Raw genomic sequence first — 26,133 nt, forward strand, 5'->3', positions numbered from 1 at the left:
TGTTAGAAAGTTTTTCCTGATGTTCAGCAGATATCTGACTTCCTGTAACTTGAGCCCATTATTGCATATCCTGCACTCTGGGATGATCGAGAAGAGATCCTGGCCCTCTTCTGTGTGACAACCTTTCAAGTAGTTGAAGAGTGCTGTCATATCTCCTTTCAGTCTTCTCTTCTCAAGGCTAAATATGCCCACTTCTTTCAGTCTTCATAAGGCTTTGTTTCCAGTCTCCTGATCATCCTCTGAACCAGTTCCAGTTTGTCTGCATCCTTCTTAAAGTGCGTTGTCCAGAACTGGATGAGGCCTAACCAGTGCTGAATAGAGGGGAACTAGAACTTCATGTGATTTGGAAACTATACTTATGTTAATGCAGCCTAATATAACATTTGCCTTTTTGCAGCCACATCACTCTGTTGACTCATATTCCGTTTGTGACCAACAATTTCAAGATCCTTCTTGCATGAAGTATTCCTGAGCCAAGTATCCCCCATCTTATAACTGTGCATTTGAGGTTTTTTCCCTATGTGTAGATCCCTGTTAAATTTCAATCTGTTGTTTGCATCCCAATACTCCAACCTATCAAGATCCCTTTTAATTTTGTTTCTGTCCTCCAAGGCATTATTTATCCCTCCCAATTCTATATCATCTGTAAATCTGATAAGCATTTTCTGCAGCTCCTCATCCAAGTCATTAATAAAAATGTTGAAAGCATTGAACTCTGCAGTACCCCACTTGTTACTTCCCCCCAGTTTGAGAAGGAACCATTGATAAGCAAAGAGTGCTTATCAGTGATTCTGCAGCCAACTGTGGATCCACCTGATAGTTGTTTCATCCAGCCCACATTTAGCTAGATTGCCATTCAGAATATCATGGGGCACTATGTCAAAGGCTTTGCTGAAGTAGAGATATATTATGTCCACAGCATTCTCACAGTCTACCCTGGAGGTTACCTGATCAAAAAATAGCCAACGTTGTCTAACCTCCCAGCAAGCTTTGAGCAAACAAATCAGGATGAATGCTCAGTACAGGCCTGACAGTAAGCAAAATGCACCTTTCATGTGGCCTCTTGAGGCTACAGTCCTAAGCATACATACTTGGAAACAAGTTCCATTAAAATCAGTATGATTTGCAGTAAAATATGCTTAAGATTGGTGTGTTTGTCCTCCAAGTTCCCAGCAATGCTCTAATTACTTTAACAATTGAAAGGGAGTCCCACAATGGTTGAGCGGGATCCAGAGAATATTGGTGAGAAGCCGCACCTCATCCAGGTGCTTTACATCTCAGTTTAAGTACTTCAATGTGGTTGCTTTCCACAAGTGAATAGAAAAGTTAAAGCACATAATACATATTTTGCCTGGGAGAAGGTCTTATCAGGAATAACTGTAGGTCAGATATTTACTTCTACATGCAGTCCTTGTAAAATTTATCCCTCAGCTTTTCTGAAGTCTGGATTTAAATGTCTAATTCCTTCCTCTCTTTGTAGAGAAGGGAAGCAAAGACATTGGGAAAGATAACCAGTGCATACAGTAATACTGTGTTCAAAGTGAGCTTTAAGAGATGTCATTTTAGGATGACTGCTTGTGAACTGCAGATGGAACCTTTGCTAAAGCGTCAAGCTGAAGTAGAACGAAAAGCATCTGACACTGAATCACCTATAGAATTCAATATGATAACAGGGTGACTTGGCTATACAGCAGATATTATACTCCAAATGCACAGTTGCACTGAAGGGAGTCAAACCAAAGATAAATTATACCAAGCCACAGACATACTGCTAAAGCTTCTTTCAGGAAAAAGGTAGCCAAACTCTCTCAAGTTGCTCAGATCACTGGTGGCTGGCACCCATCGAGATTAGTGGGGAGGAAGGCAGAGAGCCCAAACAGTAGGGGGAGGTCAATCCAATGACAGGCAGAGCTCACTGAGTTTAGTTTTGTCCCCATCTACTTCTCTGTTGAGTTCTACAAGGGTAACACTGAGATTAAGAAGGAGGAAGCTGATAGGTTGTGCTGACATCTTCCGGACTGGTGGTAAGTAAGAAGGCAGACACAAGGGGGCTGGTTGAGGGCAGGCTAGGGACAGAAGAATCTATCAATTTCAGTTATCCATATTTTTGCAGCAATTTACTTTTTTTATCATGAAAACTCAGTGTTTTAGTGCAAATTTCTCCTAATAAACACGTTTTTGTATGCAGTTTTGACAAATGTAAATATTTTTGTGAGCATTTTCTCCTAACAGAATGCATTCTTTTGTGTTATTTTCACCAACCTATTTATGTTTGTACACTTTCTCCTAATATATGCATTTTTGCAAACATTGTTTGTTTGGAGTACTGCATTGCAAAATTCAGAGAAGTACAAATTTCAAAGGATGGCTGTGCGTCAGTTCTCATATTGTTTCAGAAAGTCTGAATTTGATAAATTGGGCTTTAAATGTGAAATGAATCTAATTTTTCCCATGTCGCTAGGGCAGAGTGAGGTTGGTGGGGCAGACCCCTGCTTGCCCTAATGGACCAGCCTCCACTGGTTCACATATAATGGTTCTACTAAAGTGACATGGATTTGATTATGCCGTCTCTTAAAAGGGGTGGGAAAGACTGGGACAACAAATTTTTACATGACTTTTCCAAAGTCATCAACCAATCCACAGAGGTATTGTCCAGAACTCAGCAGCCTTTATGTCCACATCTCTCTGCTTCTGAGACATAGTGATGTAAGTGTCAGCTGTGGAAACACAATGCTTTCTTTATAATGCATAGTTATTGGGGATAGTGAGGTGATCCATGTATCTGCCTTTTTGTGAGATAGTCTCTCCTCTAAAGTAATTTGCCAGTGAAGAGAATGAATTGACACCATTAATTTGAAAGGAATAGAAAATTGGATAGTAAGATGGAAATAAATACAATAGTAAAAGAACTCCTCTCACTCCTTGGATGTGAGTTCATTATCTGTGCTGCCTAGCTAGGACTGCAATCCTAAGCATACTCATTTAGGCGCTAGACCCCAGTGAAATTGGTGAGCAAAGCTGACCTCTGAATAAACATGTTTAGGATTAAGCTATGTGGGGGTGGGGGTGCATTTTTGTATCAAGGCTGCCTCCTGCTTTCTTGGTCAAAAACCATTCCAAGAAATGAAATATTTATTTCACTGCCTATCCCATTAACTTTTCTGTTTGTTTGGGAAACTTTTACTGTTTTTAAGACACACTTAGTACACTTAGTACACTTGAGGTGCTGTTGAAAATAGAAACACAACAGAAATAGAAAAACTACAGAATAGGGGTGTCATTCTAAGTAATGGTGGTTCCTCTGCTTTTGTGACTCACACCTAAAAACCAGAAAAAATGCAAGGCAGATCTGTACCACTGAGCTGTGTCCCTTTCCATATGATCAATTCATAGAAATAGAAATTATCATTGTTTCCATTGATCCTTTCTTCAGTTTCTACAGAATTGTAATTGCCATAATAATTAAATGTTGATTTTACATCTCAGTAGAACTGATAAGCTAGATTTACAAAAAGACTTCTGCTTTCTAGGAAGATGTACTATACATGTATTGGAATAAGTATTAGAATGGAGAATTATATATTTACCTGAGATACTCAATACCATTCTGATGGGCAAACACTGTTTATGAATGAGCTGGAAAGGAAGTTTCCATGGACCATGTGGACTTGTAATGTTCAGATATGAAGTTTAAATATTCAGCAATCAGAGCTCAGGTAGGGAAAAGCTACAAAATAAGAGTACAATGATTCTACTCCAGGCAATCAGAGCTCTAGATGTCTGAAATGGTAAACCTGTGTCTGGACTGTATCATTTCAGAATGCAGCTGGGGCTTAATATGATCTAATGCTCCTCCATTCAAAAGAAACCAAAAACTCACTCTTCAAAACTGGCATGTTAGGGAGAAAGGCAAGAACCCTTCTCCTTGACATCTAGTTTTCTGTTTGCAATTTTTTTTGTATAGAAGAGCATTCCGTCTTGTGGAGCCCCTACCAACAGTCTGAAGTGGTACAGCCACAAATCAGGGTATCTACCTCATTTGTGAGAATTAGGCCTCAGTAATCCCAATAAGATACTAATATGAATGCTTTAAAATCAGTAGCCAGTTCTTAGCATTTGATCACTTGAACTCAGTGGCCCAGTTCAGACATGGTTTGGTGCTATTTGAATGAGGCTTGTGCTCACCACCCCTTCACATTCTCAGATTCAGTTAGCACAAATGATAGTTTGCTATTTCATCAGAGCATCAGCTATAGTTCTGTGCTTGCCCTCCAAAACAAGATTGCAAACATAGCTTGAAGCTGGTTTGCAATCCTGTTTTGGAGGGTAGGCGTAATCCATAGTTTGCTAGTTTAAATGTAATGGGAAACTCTGATTTGTGCTAAAGAACAAGTAACCAATTGAAGTGGAGCCCAAGAGCAGGAGAGGAAGGAGAACATGAGTACAAGACTTGTCCGTCTAGTTTGGCATTAACATTTGAGCCAGCCAAGTACTGCAGCCCCTTAGCCTTGATAAGATCAAACTTTTAATACAGTAGGGCCCCACTCATACAGCAGGTTAGGTCCCAGACCCCAGCCAAAAAGTGAAAACCACCGAAAAGCAGATCAGCTGTAGCATGGGGGTCTGGAACCTAACCCGCTGATCGTGCTGGAGGAGAAGATCAGCTGTAGCGCGGGGGTCTGGAACCTAAGGAGGAGGAGAAGATCAGCTGTAGCGCGGGGGTCTGGAACCTAAGGAGGAGGAGAAGATCAGCTGTAGCGCGGGGGTCTGGAACCTAAGGAGGAGGAGAAGATCAGCTGTAGCGCGGGGGTCTGGAACCTAAGGAGGAGGAGAAGATCAGCTGTAGTGCGGGGGTCTGGAACCTAAGGAGGAGGAGAAGATCAGCTGTAGCGCGGGGGTCTGGAACCTAAGGAGGAGGAGAAGATCAGCTGTAGTGCGCTACAGCTGATCTTCCCCTGCTCCAGCGAGATCAGCTGGAGCGCGGGAAACTTCAGTCCCCGCTCTAGCTGATCGCCCCACTGGTGCTGTATTAGCGGAATGCCAAAAAAGCGGGACTCTGAGAAACGGGGTCCTACTGTACAGTCTCATTATTTTGGTTGTCTAACTTATCCCTAGTACTTCATATACCTGATAAAGGCAAAATACTGAGGCTTATTTCTAGAATATTGTAGTAAGTTAGAATCACCGTGAAACCTCAATCAGCACTATGTTAAATTCATCCTGCATTTTAAATGATAACTTCTTAAGAATACTTTAAAGAAGCTGAATGAGTAAGAGTGAATAATTGTTTATGGACTTCCCAAAGACGGAAAGGTTGATCATTTTTTTTAGTGGCTGTCAACAGACTCTACTGCTACATTCTCTAGGATGATGTATCTTCTCCACCAGGAACTTGGCTGCTGAATTATATAAAATATATAAATTGGTGTTTAGTGAAGGGCCTGGCCACATACTATTGGGGGGTGGGGTAGATTGACTAATCCTGACAGAAATATGTATTGGAGCTTTGCTGTTCTCAAAGAATCAAACTGTCATCTCCCAACCCTTTGCTATGTTCAGGGTTGCTACCTTCTTCCACACCTGTTGAATTAATTATTCCAAGCAGCTCTTGCAAGTCTCCATGTCTTGAAAGTTGTAGTAGTGGTGGTTGATGTGGAGAGGGCAAGTGCTATTTTCCATAGATTGGATGTTCAGTCTGTTTAAGAATGTTACAGGGTCTTGTAAATATAATTCTTATAAAGCCCATGCATTGCTAGGTTTCTGTCTCTTCCTAAACTCCTGCCCTGTGAAGATGTTGAAGACTTGCATCTAGTTTTGGGAGAGAATATGTATTATTATAGAAATGTTTGGCCCACCCTTACCATATTTGTGATGGCAGTCTGTTCATTGTCTAAAACCAAGGCTTATGACAATAGGCTTTATCTGGAAGTGTGTTGCTGCTCAGGTATTACCCTGCTCCACTGCCACAAAGAAGTCTGATCCTTTAGCAGCTAAGATACATTGCCACTGCAGAGAAATAGCGAATCTTGTAGTTGCTTTCTAGCTTGTTCAGGTTGGTTTCCCCCAGCACAAAAGATTTTTTGAGGGACACATGTGAAGGGATAAAGTAGGGTCTTGTCCCAATAATTGTTCAATGTCAGTTAATATATTGAGGCTGTAGGTAAGCTGTGAGAAGCAAGAGAGAAATGACTGGCATAATCTTGAGGTTTTGCTTTAGCTGCCTGCTCATTTCAGAGGGACAGCTGGAGCTGCTGCCTTCCTAGAGCATGCAGCCTAAGGGAGCAGAAAAGAGAGAGAGAGTTGTGAGGATTTGCAATGTGAAATGATTTGTTCCCCAGCTTTACTGACTGTTTCTCTCTCCCTCTCTCTAGTGAGGATGCAGCAGAGGCAATTGGAATAGATTGTCTTGGCCAGCCGAAATCTCCATTGGAAAAATTTATGGTCAGACTGTGCACATACCATCAGAAGCACTTTGTCCGTGTGCTGAACGATATATGCACTGAAGTACAGACAGGCTGCGAGGGGCAGCAGTTACCTGGATCAGAAAACATGGATGTGTCCACTTGTAGCTCAGGCTGCAGCCAGTATCGCGCTGAGAACCAGACTGTTGGAACTTCTTGCTCTGAATCAAAGCTCTCTTCATCCCTAGACCCAGAACAATCAGGGCCCCATGGCTCTCTGCGCATACTATGCCATGCCCTGAAGCAGGCTGTGGATCTGAAATCTACAGACAGAAGAGAAAACTGCAGCCCTGTTGTCAGAAGAGAATTCCCTGAGCTTCCTAGCATTAGAACAAGTTCCGCAAGTCCCAGGGACAGTCCCACTCAAGGATACCTCACTGCCTCCAACTCTCATTATTCTGCTAAAAGCTTGGAAGGGCAAACCCTTGGTAGTGAGCAAGAGATGGGGGTCAGGAAAGGTGAGGATGACAAAGACCAGGCGCAAAATAGAGCTTTGCTAGGAGGCTACATTGCTGTGAAAGGTTCAAATGTACACATGAGCGAGGATAGTCTGGAAGGTCATGTGGGCTGTCAGAAGAACACTTTTAAAGCTTTCCCAGAGGAGACCTGGGAACCAGGCTTCACCACAAACTCCCCTCGGAGAGCAGACAAAGAGAATGCCTTGCAATGCAGCTCCAAAGCCTCTTTGCACCCAGATACTGAAATGAATGACCAGGAAGCAAGACTGAAGGCAGACAACCACCTCCAGGCTTCAGGGAAAAACAAGGGAAGCTATAACGTGCAAGCTGTTGACAAGAATCATGTGGAGAATGCTAAAGATAGTTGGCTATCCACTAGCCCTGTGCCAGTGGTTCATCACAAAACCACCAATGGACACTCCAGGACCAAGAGCAACTCATCTTCCACCAAAAGCACACGTAAAAGCAAAAGGCCTTCAGGGCTAAGGATAAATGACTATGACAACCAATGCGATGTTGTTTATATCAGCCAGCCAATTACAGAATGTCACTTTGAGAGCAAGAGAGCAATCTCATCTAGGAAGACAGCAAGGAAGAGCACGCGTGGGTACTACTACAATGGGGAGTGCTGTGAGCTTCCCACAGTCCGCACCTTGGCCAAGACTTCCCATGTGCAGGAGAGTGGGAACATCCTGGCACCAAGACTTGAGGTGCTAGCAAGCCCTAACCAGGGAGCTTCCTTTCCAGGTGATAGCTACTTAGCAGCAGCCCAAGTTGTGAGTGGCGAAGGTGACAAAATATCTTCCATGGTGGTCCTCCCTCAAGAAGATTCCTCTAACAGCAGTACTCAGGAAAGAACTGAACCATGTCCAGCTGAGAGGACCCCTCCTGAGGCAAGTTTTGTGAAGGAGAGAGCAGTTAGTTCTGCTGAAACATCCACAGTTGTTCCCTCCCCACTCCCCTGCCCTGTGCTGCATGCTGAGGAAGGCAGCTTGTCTGTTTCTTCACTTCAGACCACTGTTGTCTGCCCCCATCAACTGAGTGAAGGGGTGCTGCAGGACGAAATGGATGCAAGTACTGTGCTGGAGGCTGACAATGGCATGGACTCCTATAAGAGTAGCAGATCCAATGAAGACAGTGGCAACATAGAAGATTCTCTAGTGTTATCTGCGTCAGAAGCTGTTGATGGTGAGGAAAGCTCCATGTTCTTGGAGAGTGAGACTACCCCAGAGCTTTCTGTTCTTCCAGACAAGGAGCTTCCTGGTAGCATGGCCCTGTTGCTATCTGAAGACCTTGCCCCTAGAATGGACTCTGTGCCTCCACTGGAGGAACCTGCTTCTGTTGAAGACTTGCCACCATTAGTAGAGCCACCCTCTGATGTTGAGCCCCCGCTTCTTTCCCGTATAGACTTGGCAGAGCCTCCGGCAGAGCCCCCTGCCCTTGTCAGTCTGGACCCTTCTCTAGCCTTCCCTCCAGAGCTCCCTTCTATCCCAGAGAGTGTGTGTCCAGGGGAGCTTGCTGCCAGCTCAAGGGTAGCATCTCCTGCCACTGTGGTGCCCGAGCCTCCTGCTCATATTGACCTGGAGCCCTCTAAGCCTCCTTCTGTGGAAGTCTCAGTGGCAGTCCATGGCGAGTTAGATTTGGAGTGCCCACAGCCCCTGTCTGACTCAGATGCTGCAGAGCTACCTGGCAGTTTGCAAGGTGCAAATGCCCATGAAAGCATTAATACTGAAAATAGTACTGAAAGGATTCAGGATGGAGGGGAAAGCCACTGTGGAGAAAGTGAGGCTATGTTGCCTGTTGCAGTTATTGATGCAGATTGGGGAGAGGGGATGGTGAAAGATACAAGTGAAACTAGCAAGGCGGATGATGGAAGGGAAGCCAATAGTGAAGTTCCACCAGTGCCCAAAACATCAGAAACAGGCAGTGAGGGAGGAGCTTCTTCCAAAACAAATCCAGACAAAAAACGAAAGCGGGAGAAGAAACCTCAGATTGCATCTGATCGCTGTCTTCGAAGCCAGCAGTCCATGTCACCTGCAGAGAATAGTCCTGAGCAGTCCTCTCCTTCCACCTCTCTACAGCTTCCTCAGCTTCAGATCAAGCTTTCTAAAAGCCCTGGTGCTAAGCGCTTTAAGAGGGAGGTGCATCTTGATGGCGCAGCATCCGTGTGTTTTCCAAATGACAGATTCCACAAGACACTGCTAAACAACATTGGGGATTCCCTTGAGCAACAGTCAGGTGACAGAAATGACATCACAATGAGACAGGCCTATACATCACTGTTAGCAAAGAAGGCTGTAGTAGAGGAAGGGCAGAATGGAGAAGGCAACAAGAATAAGGCAGGGGCAATGCTTGAAATCTGTTTAGAGGCTAATTCTAACAGGAGAAGTGTTCATGTCCCAGTAGGAACCTCTGATAAAGCTGAAAAGCAGACAGATTTGAAGTCAAGAGTTTCAGAGAGCTCTGACAATACTATGGAGGTTACAGAGGTGGTGCACACCCAGTGTGAGTCCAGTTGTCCCTCAGATGCTGGTAGCAGGAGTGAGAGCAAGCATGTACCACTAGAGAGATCAGTGAAATATAAGAAGCCGGCTCTCCAGTTCTATAACTTGAGACATGCCCCTGCCCCAACCCCAGCCCTTGTGGCCACTGCCTCAAAAAGCACTTCAGGAAAGGAAACTGTACAAGGAGATTCTAATGCCATGACTATACATGCAGACTCTAATGTCACAGAGGAACAAAATGCACAGAATGAAGACACCATTGCCTTTAGCAGCACAGAAGTGCTTTCTGACAACAGGCCTAGTTTTGTGGAATGGTGTGCTGAGGAAGAGAACCAAGAACTCATAACTAATTTTAATGCTCAGTACATGAAGGTCCAAAAAGGGTGGATTCAGTTAGAGAAGGAGGCCCAGCCAGCTCCAAAGGTAAAGAATAAGTCTGACAAGCTGAAAGAGATCTGGAAAAGCAAGAAGAGGACCCGGAAGTTCAAAGGGTCCACTGAAGTCCAGAAGCTCTCCCCTGTTCAGATGCTGTTCATGAAGGGTTTTGACATGTCCAATATCTGCAAATGGTTTATGGAGACAACTGAAACCAAGTCTCTGGTCATTGTGAAGAAGATGAACACACGTCTCCCAGGGGACATTCCCCTCATCAAGCTTCCACTCCAGAAGGGCTGTTCCTCTGGTATCTATCCCAGCTCACTTCAAGCTGAACGTCTAAAGAAACATCTGAAGAAGTTTGCTGCTATGACCCCAGCAAAAAACACCATAAAGACTCAACGGCTGTGGGCTAGGTTTCGAGAGAGCACTGAGGACCCTGAGCCAGAGCAAGCTGCCAGTTCAAAGCAGGCACTTCCCTCTGACGTAAGTTTGGAGCATGCCGTTGAAGTCAAGAGTATCCAACCTCCTCCTAGCATGCCGGTGCAGACCAGCTCGCGGATCCTGCGGAAATACTCCAACTTGCGAGGCAAACTTCGTGGCATCCACAGGGTAGTCAAGCAGGACAAGAGTGACAGTGTGGCAAAGCATCTCTCAGCTGAAAGCAAGCCAAGGAGCAAGAGTCTGTGCATTAAGCCACTGGTGTCTCCAAAACTGGCCCAGCAGGTCAAAGCCCCTCCAATTCCTACTAAATCAAATCTGGTTGAAAGAGGAGGAAAGGGAAGAAAAGGGAGAAGCAAGTTACAGGAGGACACCTCATCTAAAGGCAACCTTCAGCAAAGTAAAAAGAAGACATTGAATGAGAGCAGCAAGTCTCAGGGGCCATTGGGCACTTCAAGCAAAGAAAGGCTTCCTCTTCAGAAAGCCAGTAAGCTGAAGCATGTGGGAGCTCCTACAACCAGGAAGCAGGTGGCTGCAGAGAGAAGTCATAAGACTGCATCTTTGAATGAGAAGGGAAAGAAACGGATTGACTTGCGACCTGGGAAAAGGAAGCCCCCCACCCAGAAAGAGAAAGCAAAGGCCAGCCAAAAGGCTATCCTGCCTTCCAAGAAAGAAGGGCTCGTTAAGCCTCTAAAGCAGAAAGTAGTGCGAGAATCCTCCAGCCGACCTCCTAAAGCGGCTGCTAAAAAGGCAAGCAGTGGCAAAGCTCTGACGAGGTCAATGAAGCAAATTCAGGAGAGCAGCAAAGCTCAGAGCAAAAGGAAGCTGAGGGCCAACAAAGACTCTTTGCCCAGCAAGCGCAGGCGGCTGGAGTCCAAGTAACAGGCTGGGAATGGATAGGAAGTGGGCCATAGAAATCCTTCCAAATGCATTAAATGGATCCACTTTTGAATATGGGCGGGGGGGGGGGTTAGCTAAAGGCCTAACCCTCTATCTCTCTCTGTTTATGAGGAATCCCCTAGCTGTGTTGCAGCCAAGCAGGGGGACTGTTCTCTACTGCTGAGAAGGAAAGTTACTGCTTTTGAAAAGCTCCTGGAGTTGAATTAGGAGTTTGGTAGTTTCATTTCAAAGTACAGTGCCTTATTTATCCTTTTTAGGAAATAAATAAATTAGTCTGTGTGATTTAAAGGCTGGCAGTTTATAGTTAATGCACAAGCACTTGAACTGTAATGGAAAGAGAACCAGCTTTCATGCACATCCCACAGACCTTGGCCGCCCACCTGCTGGGGTTCACACAGGAGCATTTTCTTCCTTTTGTGCATTGTAGCATTCTGACTCTGTTTAATCTGAGCAGGGCATTATGAAGCCAAAACCCAAAGCATTTGCATCCTTTAATGCTGTTCTTTATTAGCCAGTCAGAATTGTGTACGTTGTTGTTGAGGAATTAACATGTGTGTAACTAGGGCTTGGCTGTAACCTAGCCTGGCCCTTGTGTCAAAACGATGCTGTTTCTGAAGCATCAATGATTGACAGCCAACTTTATTCTTATCCAAGAAAGGAGCTGGACCTATGTTTGGATAGAGAACCCTTCCCTGTTAGTACATGCACATTGCCTGCCTCTTCTGAAATTGCTCTTTACAGGCTGGAACCTTAATACCTATGCTTTAAAATGCAATCTGAGTGCATTTCAGAATGGTGATATCCCTGTCCATTTAACTGTGAAACGTGAATACCCCTGAAATATGGGTGCCTGAAAGCACATCTTAGCAGTGAAATAGATGGACATGTAACCATTCCAAACTGAAGTATGGATGCATCTTAAGATAGGGGTTTCAAGGTGGAAGGTCTGTAAAAGGTGATGTTGGAAGGTGCCCATAGTTAGAGATCCTTCTCTGCTGTAGGCTTGCTTGTGTGCGCGTGCTCACGCGCACACACACACACACACACATCTATGCAGTTACTGCAAGTCCCTTTTTAAATTGTTTTCTGTTTGCCATATGTCAGAAAGATTGTTTTAATTATTATTAAAATAAGAAAGGCAATGCTGGCTGTGAATAAGGTATCAGCTGGAACTATCTGCTGCTTTCACAGGTGTGGTTTGGCTCCAGCTTAAGAATAAGTAAACTTTCTCCCTTGCTCTAAGGGTCTGTACAGTCTGGCTCTCCAAATGCTAGTTTGTGTTTCACGCAGCTTGTCTGGCCTCACCTTCCAAGTTTAATCAGTGCATTATGTAAAGGTCAAGAAGTCATCTCTCTTCAGACAAGATATTTCTATGAACACCTGTTAGAAATGCAAACAGTCCCCTTCTCAGTACAAACATTGTTTTGGATCCAACAGCATTTGGAAGCAGCATTTTTTTCAGAGGAAACTTTCTGTCCTGTGTACTTTGTGCTACCCATCTGTTAGGTGACTGACTGTAGTTGCTTCTACTCTGGGTTTGGAGAGAAAAGCAGCCTTTTATTTATTTCTCTAGTTTCTCTTTAAGCCACAACAAAGGCAGAGGTATTTGCTTAGAAACTTGTGCAAACTTCCTCTCGTTTGCTGTGTGTGGCACCCAGGAGCTTCCCGTGAAGGCCTTCGAATTGCTTGACCTTTCAGAATAGCTTTCCATGGATACCATCTGAGATCGACGCACTCAAACACATCTTTACACATTATTATATTAACTGGTTTGAACCAGTCTTTCCAGTTGGTGAGGGATTTATAGAATAAAAGGAAAGGCAAACTCTTCAGGGAGTATGAACAAGGCTTAGGTATAAGGAAATTGATTTTTTTTTTTAAGGGAGGGAGGGTGCATTAGCATTGGCACTCCTATACCAAAGCTCATTACTGCAGGCAGAAAACAGATAACTAGATGTATAATTTTTTTCAGTGATCAAAGAGATTAGGATTCAGCTTCTGAAAATGAAAAGCCCTCCTGCTCACCCACTTACAAGTCTGTGGCTTGAGAGGGTGCACTAAAGCTGTAAGACACATCAGGGTGGACTTTTTTTAATGAATACTTTTAAATCATTGATTTTTAACTTCTGTCTTTTGAATTAAATCATGCTGTGTAATATTAATTGTTGTAAGCATTAAGTCAGGCCTAGCATTCTCTGTAAAGGTTCTCATATGTATTTGTCTGATTGCTATTTGAACTGCACATATAAAATGTGCTAGACATTCCACTTGGAGTATTAAAAGGTATTTAAGGAAGTGAGGTTTGTGAGCATGTGTGTGCGAGTGAGAGGAAAGGGTAAACATGTTAGATTTTTACCTCTTCTTTTTCCAACTTTGTCCAGAGAGGTGTAAAATCTTCCTGTCCTTCTACCCAGGGCTGCTTCCTAACAAAATGCTGGGTGGTTGGGCATCTTGTGGTACTTTTGGCTACTGATTCTGATCCAGACACTGCTAATAAAATCTTTCTACACCTTTCTGCGGTCCCATTTCTTGTGTGGTCTTTAGTGTAAGAGAATTCCTGGGTATGTCTTGTGTAGCATTTCAGAGCGTCACATTTGCCCTTGTTGTTTGCAAGGTTACCTAGGAGAGGTTGAAATAGCTACCAGGCCTTGCAGTGTTTTGTGAGGTCCCAAGAGAGTTTCTAGTGCCTCCAGGTTGGTCCAGCCATTGTCTGTTGAGCAAACTTGGGGCCCTAGGTTCTAACACTGGCTTCTGGCAGGACAAGCCTTTCTCACGTAGACAGTGGACTAGTGTATCTTCAAGGGGTGGAGGAAGAGGAGCCAAGTAATTCAAAGCAGTTTAGAGACATAAAAAATTATCCTAATGAAGATAGCTTAGTAAGATATGTCAGAGCAAAGCTGTCTTCTAATTGGAAGGCATTTCTGAGGTTTTGTGCTCTGTGCATCAGCCCTGATGTTATGCAAGTGACACTGTGTTACAGAAATGCCAGGCAGAGATTCTGTCCATCACCCTTCCCAATTAAATGAGTTGCAAAGAGGCCATTTCCTCTCCTTTTGATGCCCTGCAACTCACCACCTCTTCCTCTTGTGATAGCAAGTCCTTGACTCTCATTTGTTCCAGCAGAAAGAACTTTGGAACCAAGCCTTGTTGCTTAATTGGGCTGTTCTCTTTGGAATATAAGGACCTTGTGTGCTCCGTATGCCATCCAGCCACTTCTTCAGTATTTTGTCATCTATGAAATGCGGTCTTGCCCTGTAAGCTTCTGCAGATGAAATAGGTGCTTTTACAGAATCAAAGGAATCTGCAGCAGTTCTGTTGTTATGACCTGGTGATGTTATAAACTTCTTCAGCCACTTGGTCTGACCTGGTACAGCTGTCTAGCAAAAGAATTATTAGTCTGAGGAGAGTGAATGTGGCATTGTGACTGTAATACCCCTGCTCAGTATGGTGACAAGAAAGGGTTTTCAGTTCCTCTAACCATGGATATGTTTCTGCTCCTCCTAATGTGCTGGGGAGGTTCCACTGCCTAAGCATCTTGGGCCCTGTTGCCAAAAGTATAGTCAAACTGAGATGGTTTTGGACATTCTGGTTTCCATGCCATATGGGCTCTCCTAGAAGAGGGTGAATGGCCTTGCTTATTGAATAAAACCAGCCCCTGTACCATTTTTCTTCCATCAAACACAGTGTACAATCAATCCCAGCCTCTGTTTTACCACATACTACCTTTGAAAGGCACCCTCTCCCCCCTTGATGGTATGGTGGATAATTCTCCATAACTTGCCCCGCTGCTAGCACTTTAGGCCCTTTTATGCATCATCTCTTTAAGTCTGGCCTTTTGTCTTCTGCCTGTTGAGACAAACTTAATGTTCTTCACAAAGAGAGATCTTCCATTAGTTGTGCTTCCATTCTCCCAACAGCCCTCTCTTGGTCAAGCTTGTTGATGCTTTTCTTACCCTATGGCTGGGCATATGACAGCTTTCAGTCATTTTTAATGAAGGCTGTTAATCTTATATTTCAGGGAAAGTCCCAACTTCTGTACAGTAGGGCCCCGCTTTATGGCGTTCCGTTTTCTGGTGTTCCACTGATGCCGTGGCTTTCAATTAGGGGAAATTCCCCGTTTTAAAGCCGATTTTGTGCTTTTGCAGCATTTTGCGGCATTTTCGCGTGGCACAACCCATTATAGTCAATGGGTTCCGCTTTATGGCGATTTCCGCTTTATGGCGTGGGCCTGGTCCCTAACCCGCCGTGTAAGCAGGGCCCTACTGTACACAGTGTCAAGGATTTATTGATGCAGGGCACACAATATCTAGAACAGCTTCTGTAGCAACTGTCATCCTGAACTGTTCTTATGCCACAGCTGCTGGGTGGCTGATGCTCTGTCAGAATGCTCTTTGTGGCTCTTTGCCCCCACCATAAGTACTGTCACTGCACATAAGCTTTTGCTTTGTAACAAAAATTACAATGGTATCTTTTCACATTTGTCATTCTGGGGAATATTTCAGCTACACAAAACTGTTACTAAGGCTTATTGCTAGTCATTTATGATTATTATGAACTGGAACCTCCTGGTCACCCCAGAAAACCAGAAGCTGATTAATAGATCTTTTTCTCACCAGAGTAATTTTTTTGTGCCATTGTAGCCTCATGTAATAAGGCAGCCTTCAACAATCTGGTGCCCTCTACATGTTTTGGACTGCAACTCCCATTGTCGTAGCAAAACCATCTAGAGAGTACAAGTTTGGCATAGGCTATGACAAGGGAGCCTTCTGTCCTTGCCCTTGCCCTTTTTAAGGGAGGTAGCCACTACCTTGTCTCTCTTTTCATTGCAAAAATAAATATCAGCACCTGAGCAGTGGCCAGAGGAGTCTGTTTCTCACTCCTAGGGAGCACAGCAAAGCAATAGGGAATTAAGTTGAGCCAAAGGGAAATAAGCATATCCTCTAAAGGGATTTCATTAAATCTGTGAGTGCCTCTTAAAATGTTACTATAAATAGAACTCTTTGTCTTCTCAGTTCCCAAATGTTCACCAAATAGAAACCAATATGCAAATAAGATATCTGTGATCATGCTAGCCAATGGCCTACAGATCAGTGCCTCCCTAGCCTTCCCCCCCTCCATCTCTGTCTCTGCCTAGTGTTCATCTGCCATTGCCTCCCCTCTCCGCTATATACCCACTTGATCTAGCTCTGCCTCTGGCTCTGATGTAGGAGCAAGAGTGGAGCTGTCTGGATGAGGCTCTTGGGTTCCTGGAAGGTCCCATAATTGATCACAGCTGCTCATGTTAGACCTCTTCAGCCCACTTCACACATGCTCCTTTCGTACACAGAGAGAGCCATGCGCCATCTTCCTGGCACAGAATCATGATGAAACAGACAACTATCTTTTTCACCATGACGGTGTGCATAGCCCTAAGCTTTCTCGTTGCTCTCCTGTTGCCAGTTAGTTTCTTTTATATCTTTTGCATTTGGCTAGATCATTGTAAAATGCCCTAGCTGTTCTAAGATGACCTCAGGAGTTCTGGTTTGCAGTTAGACGGTCACCCTAAGACTTGTTTCTTACAGAAAATAGTGAAAACGAGTGGAGTTTAAATGGGTTTTGTTACCTGTGTGTGCCCTTTTTCCTAAGTGGGTCTTTTTACACTGTATTGCTATCAAGGGTTTTCTAAGGATGTTTTTTGTGTGTTTTACTTTAAAATGCAATGTGAATATATGCATATATGTATATGTGTGTATAAATATATAAATCTATATATGAATAGTAGATGCTGTGTTAACATAGCATCCAGCTAATGATTGAAATGCTTTCCTAGGTGCAGGGTAAATGCTGCCTTTTCTCCCTGGGCAGTCACAAAAACTAGAATAATATTGTAAATAGTTTTAAAATATTTATTTCCTGTACTTTGTGCTAAAGAGTCTTGGGAGTGCTGTTGGTTTGCAATGTAGTATTTTGCAGGGGGGAATGTGTTTCTTACTGCAAAAATAATTGGACACAGGGAGAAGGACTGGCATCTAGTCTGTAGTTTATGTTGCAAAATGAAGGTCCTGGATCTCATTGAGTTTGCATTTGGGCTATATTGAAAATAAATGAATTAATGCCACTTGCTCACATAATTAAATACTCCATATTAAAAAGTCATTTCACATTGATAACTAGGTATCGGGAATAATTGTTTTAGCCTATCCTCCTTGATAGCTAGATTTCTATATGTGGGAATGTTTTTGTAAGGAGGAGCATTCAATCATGTGAGCTCTCACCTACAGTACAGGCTTACAACCTTAATAAAAACTAAGCCTAAATTGAGTCAAAACATTACATGAATTTTCTACAATTTTCTACAATCTCATTTTCTGTGGAAGTGTGTTGAAGTTTCCAGCTGTTAAGTACAGTTCTGGGTAGAGTGCTTTGTCATGTGCATCTTGAGGCACAGTACATGTGAGCAATAAGAATTTTAGTAATAATATTTTCAGTGATTACATGTATAAGTCCTTATGGCATGTTTGTATAAATGTTTGTGCACATTTTATTGAAGGCTGCTTCTTTCAGTGGCCTTGCCATTTTGAGAAAGAGACATGCTTCAGCATCTCTGCATGCTTATTCACCAGTGCAGGGAATACCCAGGGTTTAGGTCCAGCCTAGAGAAAGTGTCCATTGGGCAAGTGGACTCAGGGATCCTCAGGGGAGCTTTTACTGGGAATGGGATGAAGGAAATGCCAATGGCACAACTGAGAGAAGTGTTGCTGTCCTCTAAATGTAATTTGCAGCTGACTCTTGTCATCTGGACATCACCTCTTGTATAGTGTGCTTGATGCTTCCTGTGCCCATCAGTTTTAGAAGATTAAGCCAATCCTTCATAACACCCCAAATTCCCAGCCCCATTTTTCTTTTTACTTGGGTTGTGTTTATGTGTATTTTATTTTGTTCCTTTGAATCATAAAGTGTTTGTTTTCTGCTTCCTTTCTCCAACGTCCCCTGTGTTGTATTATGCTATTTAGGATGCCTCTTTTATTTGTGATGATTGCGTACCTTTTGGTTTTTTAAAGTTAGAATTGTGTGGAAGTTCTTACGGTCTTATTTCTTGATGTTGTCTATTTTGACCATTCAGAAGTACCACCCCATCACTCCTCTCTTTGTAAACTTTGAAAACATAACAATTTCCCATCTTGTGCCACTATTTCATAACGTAGCTCCTTTCTAACAATTCCTCTGCTTGCACCCTCCTTCTGCCACCCGAAAAGCTAACTCCTGCCTATATCTGTTGTAAAAGTCTCCCATTCTCATATGAAGTTGTTGAAGGGATGGGGGAAGACTTGTAGTCTTCTGCAGTCTGTCTTTTTGTAAGGGCTTTCATGAAGTCTTAGGATAACCTCCTGCGCAGTTGAATGAACCCTCATCAATGTGTTGTTCAACAGTCAACAAGCCTACAGATATGTTTGGCAATTCCTAGGGTTCCCTGTGCTGATTTATATTCATTGCATTCTTCATGCAGTGTCTCACAAGTATCTTTATTTGCTGCGTCTAAAAGAGTCCTACCTACTCCATCTGAAGAACCAGATGTTGAGGACTCTCTTTTCTCTACTCCCCTTCCCACACACACCCCAGGTCTGGTACTGTGCATATCAGCCAAACCCAGAGTGTGATCGTGTGTGGTGCATTGACAGGCTTATGTTGGACTCTGCTTCCCTTCAGGGCACTAGGAAATGCTGTGACATTAGAAAAAGAACGTGTCTGCTGTGAACTGTTGATAAAAACGTGTCATTAGATGTTTATATACCTCACCTGAAGAGCATTTGAAAATGTATATAAAAATAAAGGTTTTATTCAGTTGCTTTCTAACCGTTGGGCATACCTACAATACCTAGGGCTACTTTACCATGGAAATTGTATCAAATCTCTTTGATTACTTTTGTGACCGCTTCATGCTTTGTTGTGCGTTTCATTTCTTTGACTCACCTTTGGAAGATGCTGTGTTCTTGTTACTGACCAAGGGTCCCTGTGTGAGGTTTATACCTTTTTGGCTCTTTCTGTGCTTCTTTCTCCTCTTTTATGCATTGTTTATGTACCCTGTGTGCTCTAAGGATTCTTCTTTCATTGTTGCTTATTAAACATTTCTTTTATATCGGTATTGGAGTGGTGTGATGAACACAGAGCTATTCCTAAATCCCTAAATGTATGTATGATGGGATGTATTTGTGCAGCTTAAGGAGCAAAACAATTTAGTTGGTTTAAGCAGCGGGGTTATCTTGCTATAACAGTACAGAGCTGAAGAAAATGCCTGCCCCTTCTCAAGTCCAATCTGTGTGGAAAAAAAGTAAAGTGCCAAGGTTGTTCTGGAGAAGGAGAGCAGCATATTTTGCTATGGAGAAAGAAGAGACCAGCCTGGTGTCTCTGGCTGAATGTCATGTTCACATGGAAGACAACATGGACAATATTTTTAAATCTAAAACAGTACTGCTGTTTCTAAAGAAAGGACAAACATGAGGTCCCTCTCTGACCTATCAGAAACTCACATCTTCAGAAGGTGGCAAGGATCACTATCTCAATTAGTAAAACTAATGATGTTTGTTTGCAGCTGACAGAGAAGCACCTGCCAAGAGGAGAGAGATGCTGACATCCTTATAGCATAGAAAAATACTATACCAAACAGAAATACAAATATAAATATGTGTAAGAATCTAAGTATTCTGTATAGATACTTCAGCAGTTTGCTTACAACAGGCAACAAAAGACATTATTTCACAATTATATAGTATCTTCCCCATCAGCTGCCCTTAGAGGTGGCACTTACTAGGTTGTTGATGCTGCCCTCCCTCTGGGCACCAAAATATTTGGTGCTGATCTTTGGGAGGTTCAGAGTCAGTAGTGAACAAGCACAAACTTGGTATAATCTTCACTCAAGTATGGAGATAAGTGGAGGATGTTGCCACTTGGTTAAGATACCATTGCACCAGACTGAATCAGCAGCAGCTTATGGCTATGCAACAGTGAGCATTTTGCATGCATGCCACTTGAAACATTTGGGTGAAGTCCATCATCAGCGAAATTTAGTTTCAATTGACTCAAAATGCAGAGAACTCTGGCAGTTACCACATACCTGCACTGGGCTGAGGCCCCATGTAGCCTAGAGGGCAACATTCAAAACATGACACTTAACAGCCTGACAGCCCAGTTGGTGCCACCACACAGCTAGCACAAGGACAGCCTTGGGAGCAGCTGGACTGTCACATATCTTTCAAGAAACAATTGGACAAAATTATTTCAACTGTGTAAATTTCAGCATTTGAAAGTGAGGTGGTATTCATTGTTAGTCCTACTCAGAGTAGACACATTGAAGTTCATAGACATGACTAACTTAAGTTTATTAATTTCAGTAGGTCTACTCTGAGTAGGAGTTAGCTGAATACAACCCAAAAGTTTGCAGTTTAGTACAATTCCTTTTACTGTTGTGCGTCGTTCCGATCAAAAATTGGTAAGTGTAAACTCATTTTTCTGGTATATGATGTTGCCAGAGTAAGCAGTTAACATATTGTCATTTGTGGCACTTGGCTATCAAATTATATCCATGGTAATCCACTTTATTACCAAAGTATGGACTGAAGTGGCAGGCAGTGTAAAAATTCAGACATAACAAGATATTTGCAGTTTGATATGTGTGATTGTTATTACTGGACATGTGAAGTCTTAAGAAATTTCAAAAACCCTAATTAGTTTATTTTGTGTAACTTATTTAGGAACCTTACAAATGGAAGTTTAAAAGCTGCACGTTCTCAGTGGGAAGAAAAATACATTTAACATTATTGGGGTTTCTATAATAAATATAAATGATAGATGCTTAAGATGGCAAAACCAGGTTTTGAAATAATGGCCCTGCAGATCATGTTCTGTTCAAATTTTATTTAGCTTCACTAGTGTTTCCTGCTATACCCGTCAGCAAAACACACTGGTCAAGGCTTTTAGTACTAGAGGGCAGATTAAGCTCTGCTGTCATTTAGTTTTACTCCTCAGCCATTGCCTCGTAACCTTCAGTAATGTCAAAGTTAGCAGTTTCTATATGGCTGGCGCGTGCATGCACAAAACACACACAGTGGGAATCCCTGTAGAGGCCTCTGGAACTAGTCATCCCCTTGTTTTTCTACAGGAGCTGAGGATAGCTTTCTTACTGCTGTTTTACCCGTAGCTCAAAACATATGTGCTTATAATAACCCATCTGTTTTATACTAGGAGTGTCCTGAGAGCACTCGTCCAAAGTATGCCACCTCTTTTCTCTCACTTAGACTGTTATCCAGTATACCTCTTAGAAAGCTTCAACCTTGAGCTTACTTGTACCACATGCTTTCAGGCTCGAGCCAAACAGCCACCTTTTAGGAGACCCTTCTGTAAAAAATATGATCCATAGGTTTCAAGGAACAGGCACCTGGCTGAGGCTGCTGAGGTTCCCCTGGAAACAAGAACACATGTAGAGCCAAGGCCTTGAGACTTGCACCAGAGAGAGGATGGTTTCTCAGCAACCGGATACTCAGCAGGGCTACTGGGTGAGAATTTCAGCATCCTAAGAATCTTATCTTTAATTGAAGAAAGGTTTCCTACACACTTCAAAGCCTCTGTCTGATGACGTCTCAAAAGCCCAAGCTGGATGAGTAGCATTTCCAGTGGCGAGGACATTCAGCCTCTGTATCCTATATATTTCTTTTGCCCACCCACCCAACAGAAGCAAATTACATTTGCTTGATTTATATAGATCAGAGTTTTCCGCTTTAGCTGTTCATGTGCAGAATTTGGTGAAATCTGGTTGGTTTTTCCAGTCGACTGATTTTGCTTATTGGTTAGTAGCTATCGGTGAGAAATGCAAATTACTTTTTCTCAGAATAAGTTAGATCCAAAGTATCTGACCAATTTGAAGCTCTTTTGTCCAGGGTCAAGCCTAAAAATCCTTTATCAAACAAGGATTTGGAAACCTAGCAAGAGGAGATACTGTCAGCATGGTTTATTTTACATGCTTAGATGTTGGAGCTCCACCTTATTTCTTCGGATGCTGTGGCACAAGCCTAACCCCATCTGTGCCCTGGATAAACAATCTATAGCATGGACTTTGGAAACCTGTGCTTCTGCTTTTGTTGCAGGCAGTGGCTGACTTACCTGGCCCCACTCCCCATCGCAAGAGGGCAATGGTACTTCATGGGTGGGCCTGATGTATGATGTTGCATTTTTGAAGAATAATGCTACAGCAAACTGAGTACAAGAGAGACTTGTGATTCATCCCCCCTCCTCTTCTAAAAGGCAGATGTAAACGAGCATGATGGGTATGAAAATGATTATCCTAGAGGTGGCAGCTGTTGCTGAACAGGCACGACTCAAATATCCAGACCTTTTGTTATAGCAAACCGGATGACATTTAGACAGAAGATAATTTTGCACTGTGGAATGGTGATGGTATAGGAGGAACCAGAGAAGCCTATGTCTCTCCCTGTTGCTGTAGTTATATCATGGAAATGGCAGGATTTACAACGGGGGGAATGGAACTGGGGTCACGACTCCCTGTCCCATCCAGCAGACCTACAATGGGAAAACAACTAGCCAAGGATACCCCAGCCTTCATGCAATGAGATCCCACACATCCTTACTCAGCAGTTGTCTCATTGTGTTCAATTGTGCTAACTCCCAGGTACGTGAGCATAGGATTTCAAAACTAGGGAAGGGATGGTAAGTCTTGATAATGCTGGTGGCTCATACAACCTGGATTAAGCATGGCTCCTTTTTGCTAATAGGTGAGGGCACATCTGAACCAAGGACCACACTGCAGCCCCAAGGTTAAGCTGCTTTTACACATCACTTCCTTGTGACTATCGGGTATAGCAGGCAGCTGTTTAAGCAGCCCCTTCCCATTCACCTCAGATACTTTGTCCTCTGTTGTCCTGTAGCACATATCCCTCTTGCCTTTCCCCCTGCTTGCTGCCTCTACATTGCTTACAATTTAGCTCTGTAAACAGACGATGAGATTGCAATGAGCAGGCAGTAAGAGTACGAAGGGTGGCTATTCAACAAGAGAAAAAGCAAAACTGCCCAGCAAAGGAAAACGCATCACGGTGAAGATCGGCAGGCTCCAACACCAGGTAAAATGATAAGGTATGAAATGGCAGGATCCTGGGCCTAGGCATGAGCTGTGGACATGGCCTCTCAAGGCTCACACTGGGCAAAACAAGCAGGCATGGGCAGGCTTGACAAAAATCCATACTGTGCACAAGTAGTGGCCCCAGAGTCAGTGCTGGATATAAATACATCCATTGGGCTGGATTTTCCAGCAAAAGTCTTCTATCTATACCTTTATCTGGTCCATCCAGAAAAGCCATTGTCGGCATGCCAGAGGAGCTGTTCCATTGCCCAACTCAGAATCCTACCCCACCCATCTCCCAAACAGCAACAGGGGCAAATGGAGATGCCAAGTATGTTCCCAAGGCCTCTGTTAGGGCAGGCCTGGCCCAGTGGTCTATGGCTCTGGCCTGTCCCTTGCTGGAGGCTACATGCACTGGGAACAGCCGCATTTGCTGGGTTTTTCCACCTCCTCCACAAAGGAAGAGCCATCACTGCACTCAAAGGTGTATTTCCTGCGCTTAAGACGCAGTCCTGCACAGCAGCCTGGTCCTGGGCATGATCCCCGACACTCCACCCAGGAGACAGGCCGTGTTGTCTGGCAAATGGCATAGCCTCGCTGGACCTGATGGAAATCTCGCACAGCTTCACCCCGGCACTCCGACTCTGAGGAAAACATTAAAAAGAGGGAAGTCAGGCTAGAGGCTACTCTGAGAAAGCAACACCCTGGGACAGGCATTATTATCCTATGCACTTACACTGAGGGGTTCTGATGAGGGGCAGCTCAAATAATTAGGCACTCCTAATTATTAGGAATTCCTTCTATTCTGTCGGGCATGCTTTAATTTGGATTCCTGAATTGAGCAGGGGGTTGGACTTGATGACTTTATAGGCCCCTTCCAACTCTACTATTATTCCAGTATGTATAAGCATGCTATGAAGAACGACCTTGCCTTCCTTGAATTGTTAGGGATTGGTAAACAGGGAGAGATGATAATTTATCTGGTTGGCTAGGGGTCCTGCAAAATGTCTTGCTTTTTTCAGTGCAAGGAGAGGACAGAAGTAGCAGAGGGGGGAAACATAAAGAACACTGGCAAATGGGTGGATGATGTAGCTTTGTTGGTCATGTTCCTTTGCCTAAGCTGTGGCCACAGTGGCTGGAGAACAGAATGCAATGGTATTTTGGGTGCATCTCATTGGCTGCTTTTTGGGACAAGGTATCAGGGCTGGTACAACAAGAGCTGTGCCAGGTAGGAGGGAGGTCTACAGTTGCTAGGAAACACTGCAGAGGAGGCTGGCCAGAAACAGCATCTCAGTGAGCCCAGGCAGGGACTACTTCCACCCACAGTGAAAATGCTTGGGTTAACACAATACTAGCAGCATAGGTGTAGACCCAAGCATCTGAGCAGGGGAGGGTCCTCAGGGGTCCTTAGCTGTGGGAGACATGAAAATCTAGGAAAGAAAGGGAGATATGTCTGACCTTGGTCACAGAGGTCACCATCGAATCCTCCATTGCATTCGCAGTAGGCCTCGCCTGTGTCTGAGATCTGGCACTGACCATGAACACATTGTAAGTTCTTGCATGGGTTGTGGAGTTCCCCTTGCTGGTTACATAAGGCGCCCTTGTAGCCATCCTGGCACTGACAACTATAGGAGAGTGCATCAAGAGGCATGCAGATTCCATGTGCACATCTGCAGAACAAGTGAGACAAAGCTAAATGTAGGTGGATGCAAGAGGTTGCAGTTAGACCAGAATCCCCTTTATAAATCTCTCCACTATCTTATGTCAGAAGCATTTGGCAGATGAAGGACCTACAACCTTTTCTGTGCCATCCTTTCTTTTAGAAGGAGTCCACAGTGCCCATCTCTTGGCCTCCAATTAAATGCAGCCAGTGTTAGTGCAGAACTCTTTTGGAGTCCAGCAGTTTGGCACCGAAGCTGTAGATGTGGGGGGAAGCAGAGTAGGAACACACAGCCTGACTTCTCCAGTGCCCTCTTAGGTGTACTACAAAGGGTAGCATGCTCAACATCCCTTATCGTCCAAAGCATCGGTGTGATTCAAAATCACACAAGTACAACTTCCTTATTAAGGCTGGTTTAAAGGATATGGGAAAGGAGGAGCTGAATGTTCACATTTGATACGTGCTATTGTTCTTGAATACTGCTACTAATCCTGTGCCTCTGTGGTGGCCTTTAGAGGCAACTAATTTCAGCTTTGTTGCTACATAGATCAGTATCTCCTATCCTGCCTCATCAGATATTAGCAAGCAGAAGAGACAAAATAACTGCCAGTCAGAGTCCACATTCTATCCAAGGGGCACTGACATAGTTTCAGTCATACTTAGCCTTAAACCAGGTCAGCCTGTGGGTCCATCTAGCCCAGTATTGTTTACTCTGACTGGCAGAGGCTCTCAAGCAGAGGTCTTTCCTGTCACCTGCCATCTGATCCTTGCAAACGGAAAATGCATTGAACTTGGGACCCCCTGCATGCAAAGCACATGCTCTGCCACTGAGTCCCTCTCCACACTTTCTCCATCTTGCACACAGCATTACAAGGAGAGAAGAAGCCCACGAGGAAAGGGTAAGGGAAGAAGAGGCCTTTGCTGCTTTGAACTCACTTGTGACCCTGGCAAGGGTTGCTAATGGGCTGGTCACAATGAGGACCAACCCAGCCTGGATCACAGTGGCAAACGGGACCATGAGCAGTGTTGGGTTGGCAAATTCCATGCAGGCAGTAGAGCTTGCGGCAAGGCTCACAGCCAGGCACCACTCCTGGCTTCATCTGGGTCTTAGTAAAGTCCTGTAGTTCATTGTTGATGTAGAGATTTCGGATACAGCCGTGGAAGCTGGAACCATTCAGGATCTGCCAGAGGCGGAAGGCAGCAGAGTTCACATCTACGGGCATCCCTG

At 43.8% G+C, this 26,133-nt stretch overlaps 2 protein-coding genes across 11 annotated transcripts in view; one reads left to right on the plus strand and one right to left on the minus strand.

Moving 5' to 3' along the window:
* Positions 1-19,261, plus strand: part of LCOR (ligand dependent nuclear receptor corepressor) — a 126,542-nt gene extending 107,281 nt beyond the window's left edge. For all 6 annotated transcript variants that reach the window (XM_061636257.1, XM_061636258.1, XM_061636261.1 and 3 more), the window contains one exon: positions 6,372-19,261. In XM_061636257.1, coding sequence (XP_061492241.1) covers positions 6,372-11,121 — 4,750 coding nt within the window. In that variant the 3' untranslated portion in view covers positions 11,122-19,261. The remainder of the gene's footprint in view (positions 1-6,371) is intronic.
* A 1,095-nt stretch (positions 19,262-20,356) lies between these two features.
* SLIT1 (slit guidance ligand 1) overlaps positions 20,357-26,133 on the minus strand; it is a 185,108-nt gene continuing 179,331 nt past the window's right edge. For 3 of the 5 annotated variants that reach the window (XM_061636266.1, XM_061636267.1, XM_061636268.1), the window contains exons 35-37: positions 25,842-26,130; positions 24,704-24,915; positions 20,357-23,889 (exon numbers count right to left, since the gene is read on the minus strand). In XM_061636266.1, coding sequence (XP_061492250.1) covers positions 23,651-23,889; positions 24,704-24,915; positions 25,842-26,130 — 740 coding nt within the window. In that variant the 3' untranslated portion in view covers positions 20,357-23,650. Of the gene's footprint in view, positions 23,890-24,703; positions 24,916-25,841; positions 26,131-26,133 lie in introns of those variants that run through there. The other 2 variants (XM_061636265.1, XM_061636269.1) reach the window with 2 other exon arrangements.

Source organism: Rhineura floridana, chromosome 7, assembly GCF_030035675.1.
Source record: "Rhineura floridana isolate rRhiFlo1 chromosome 7, rRhiFlo1.hap2, whole genome shotgun sequence".
Lineage (NCBI taxonomy): Eukaryota > Metazoa > Chordata > Lepidosauria > Squamata > Rhineuridae > Rhineura > Rhineura floridana.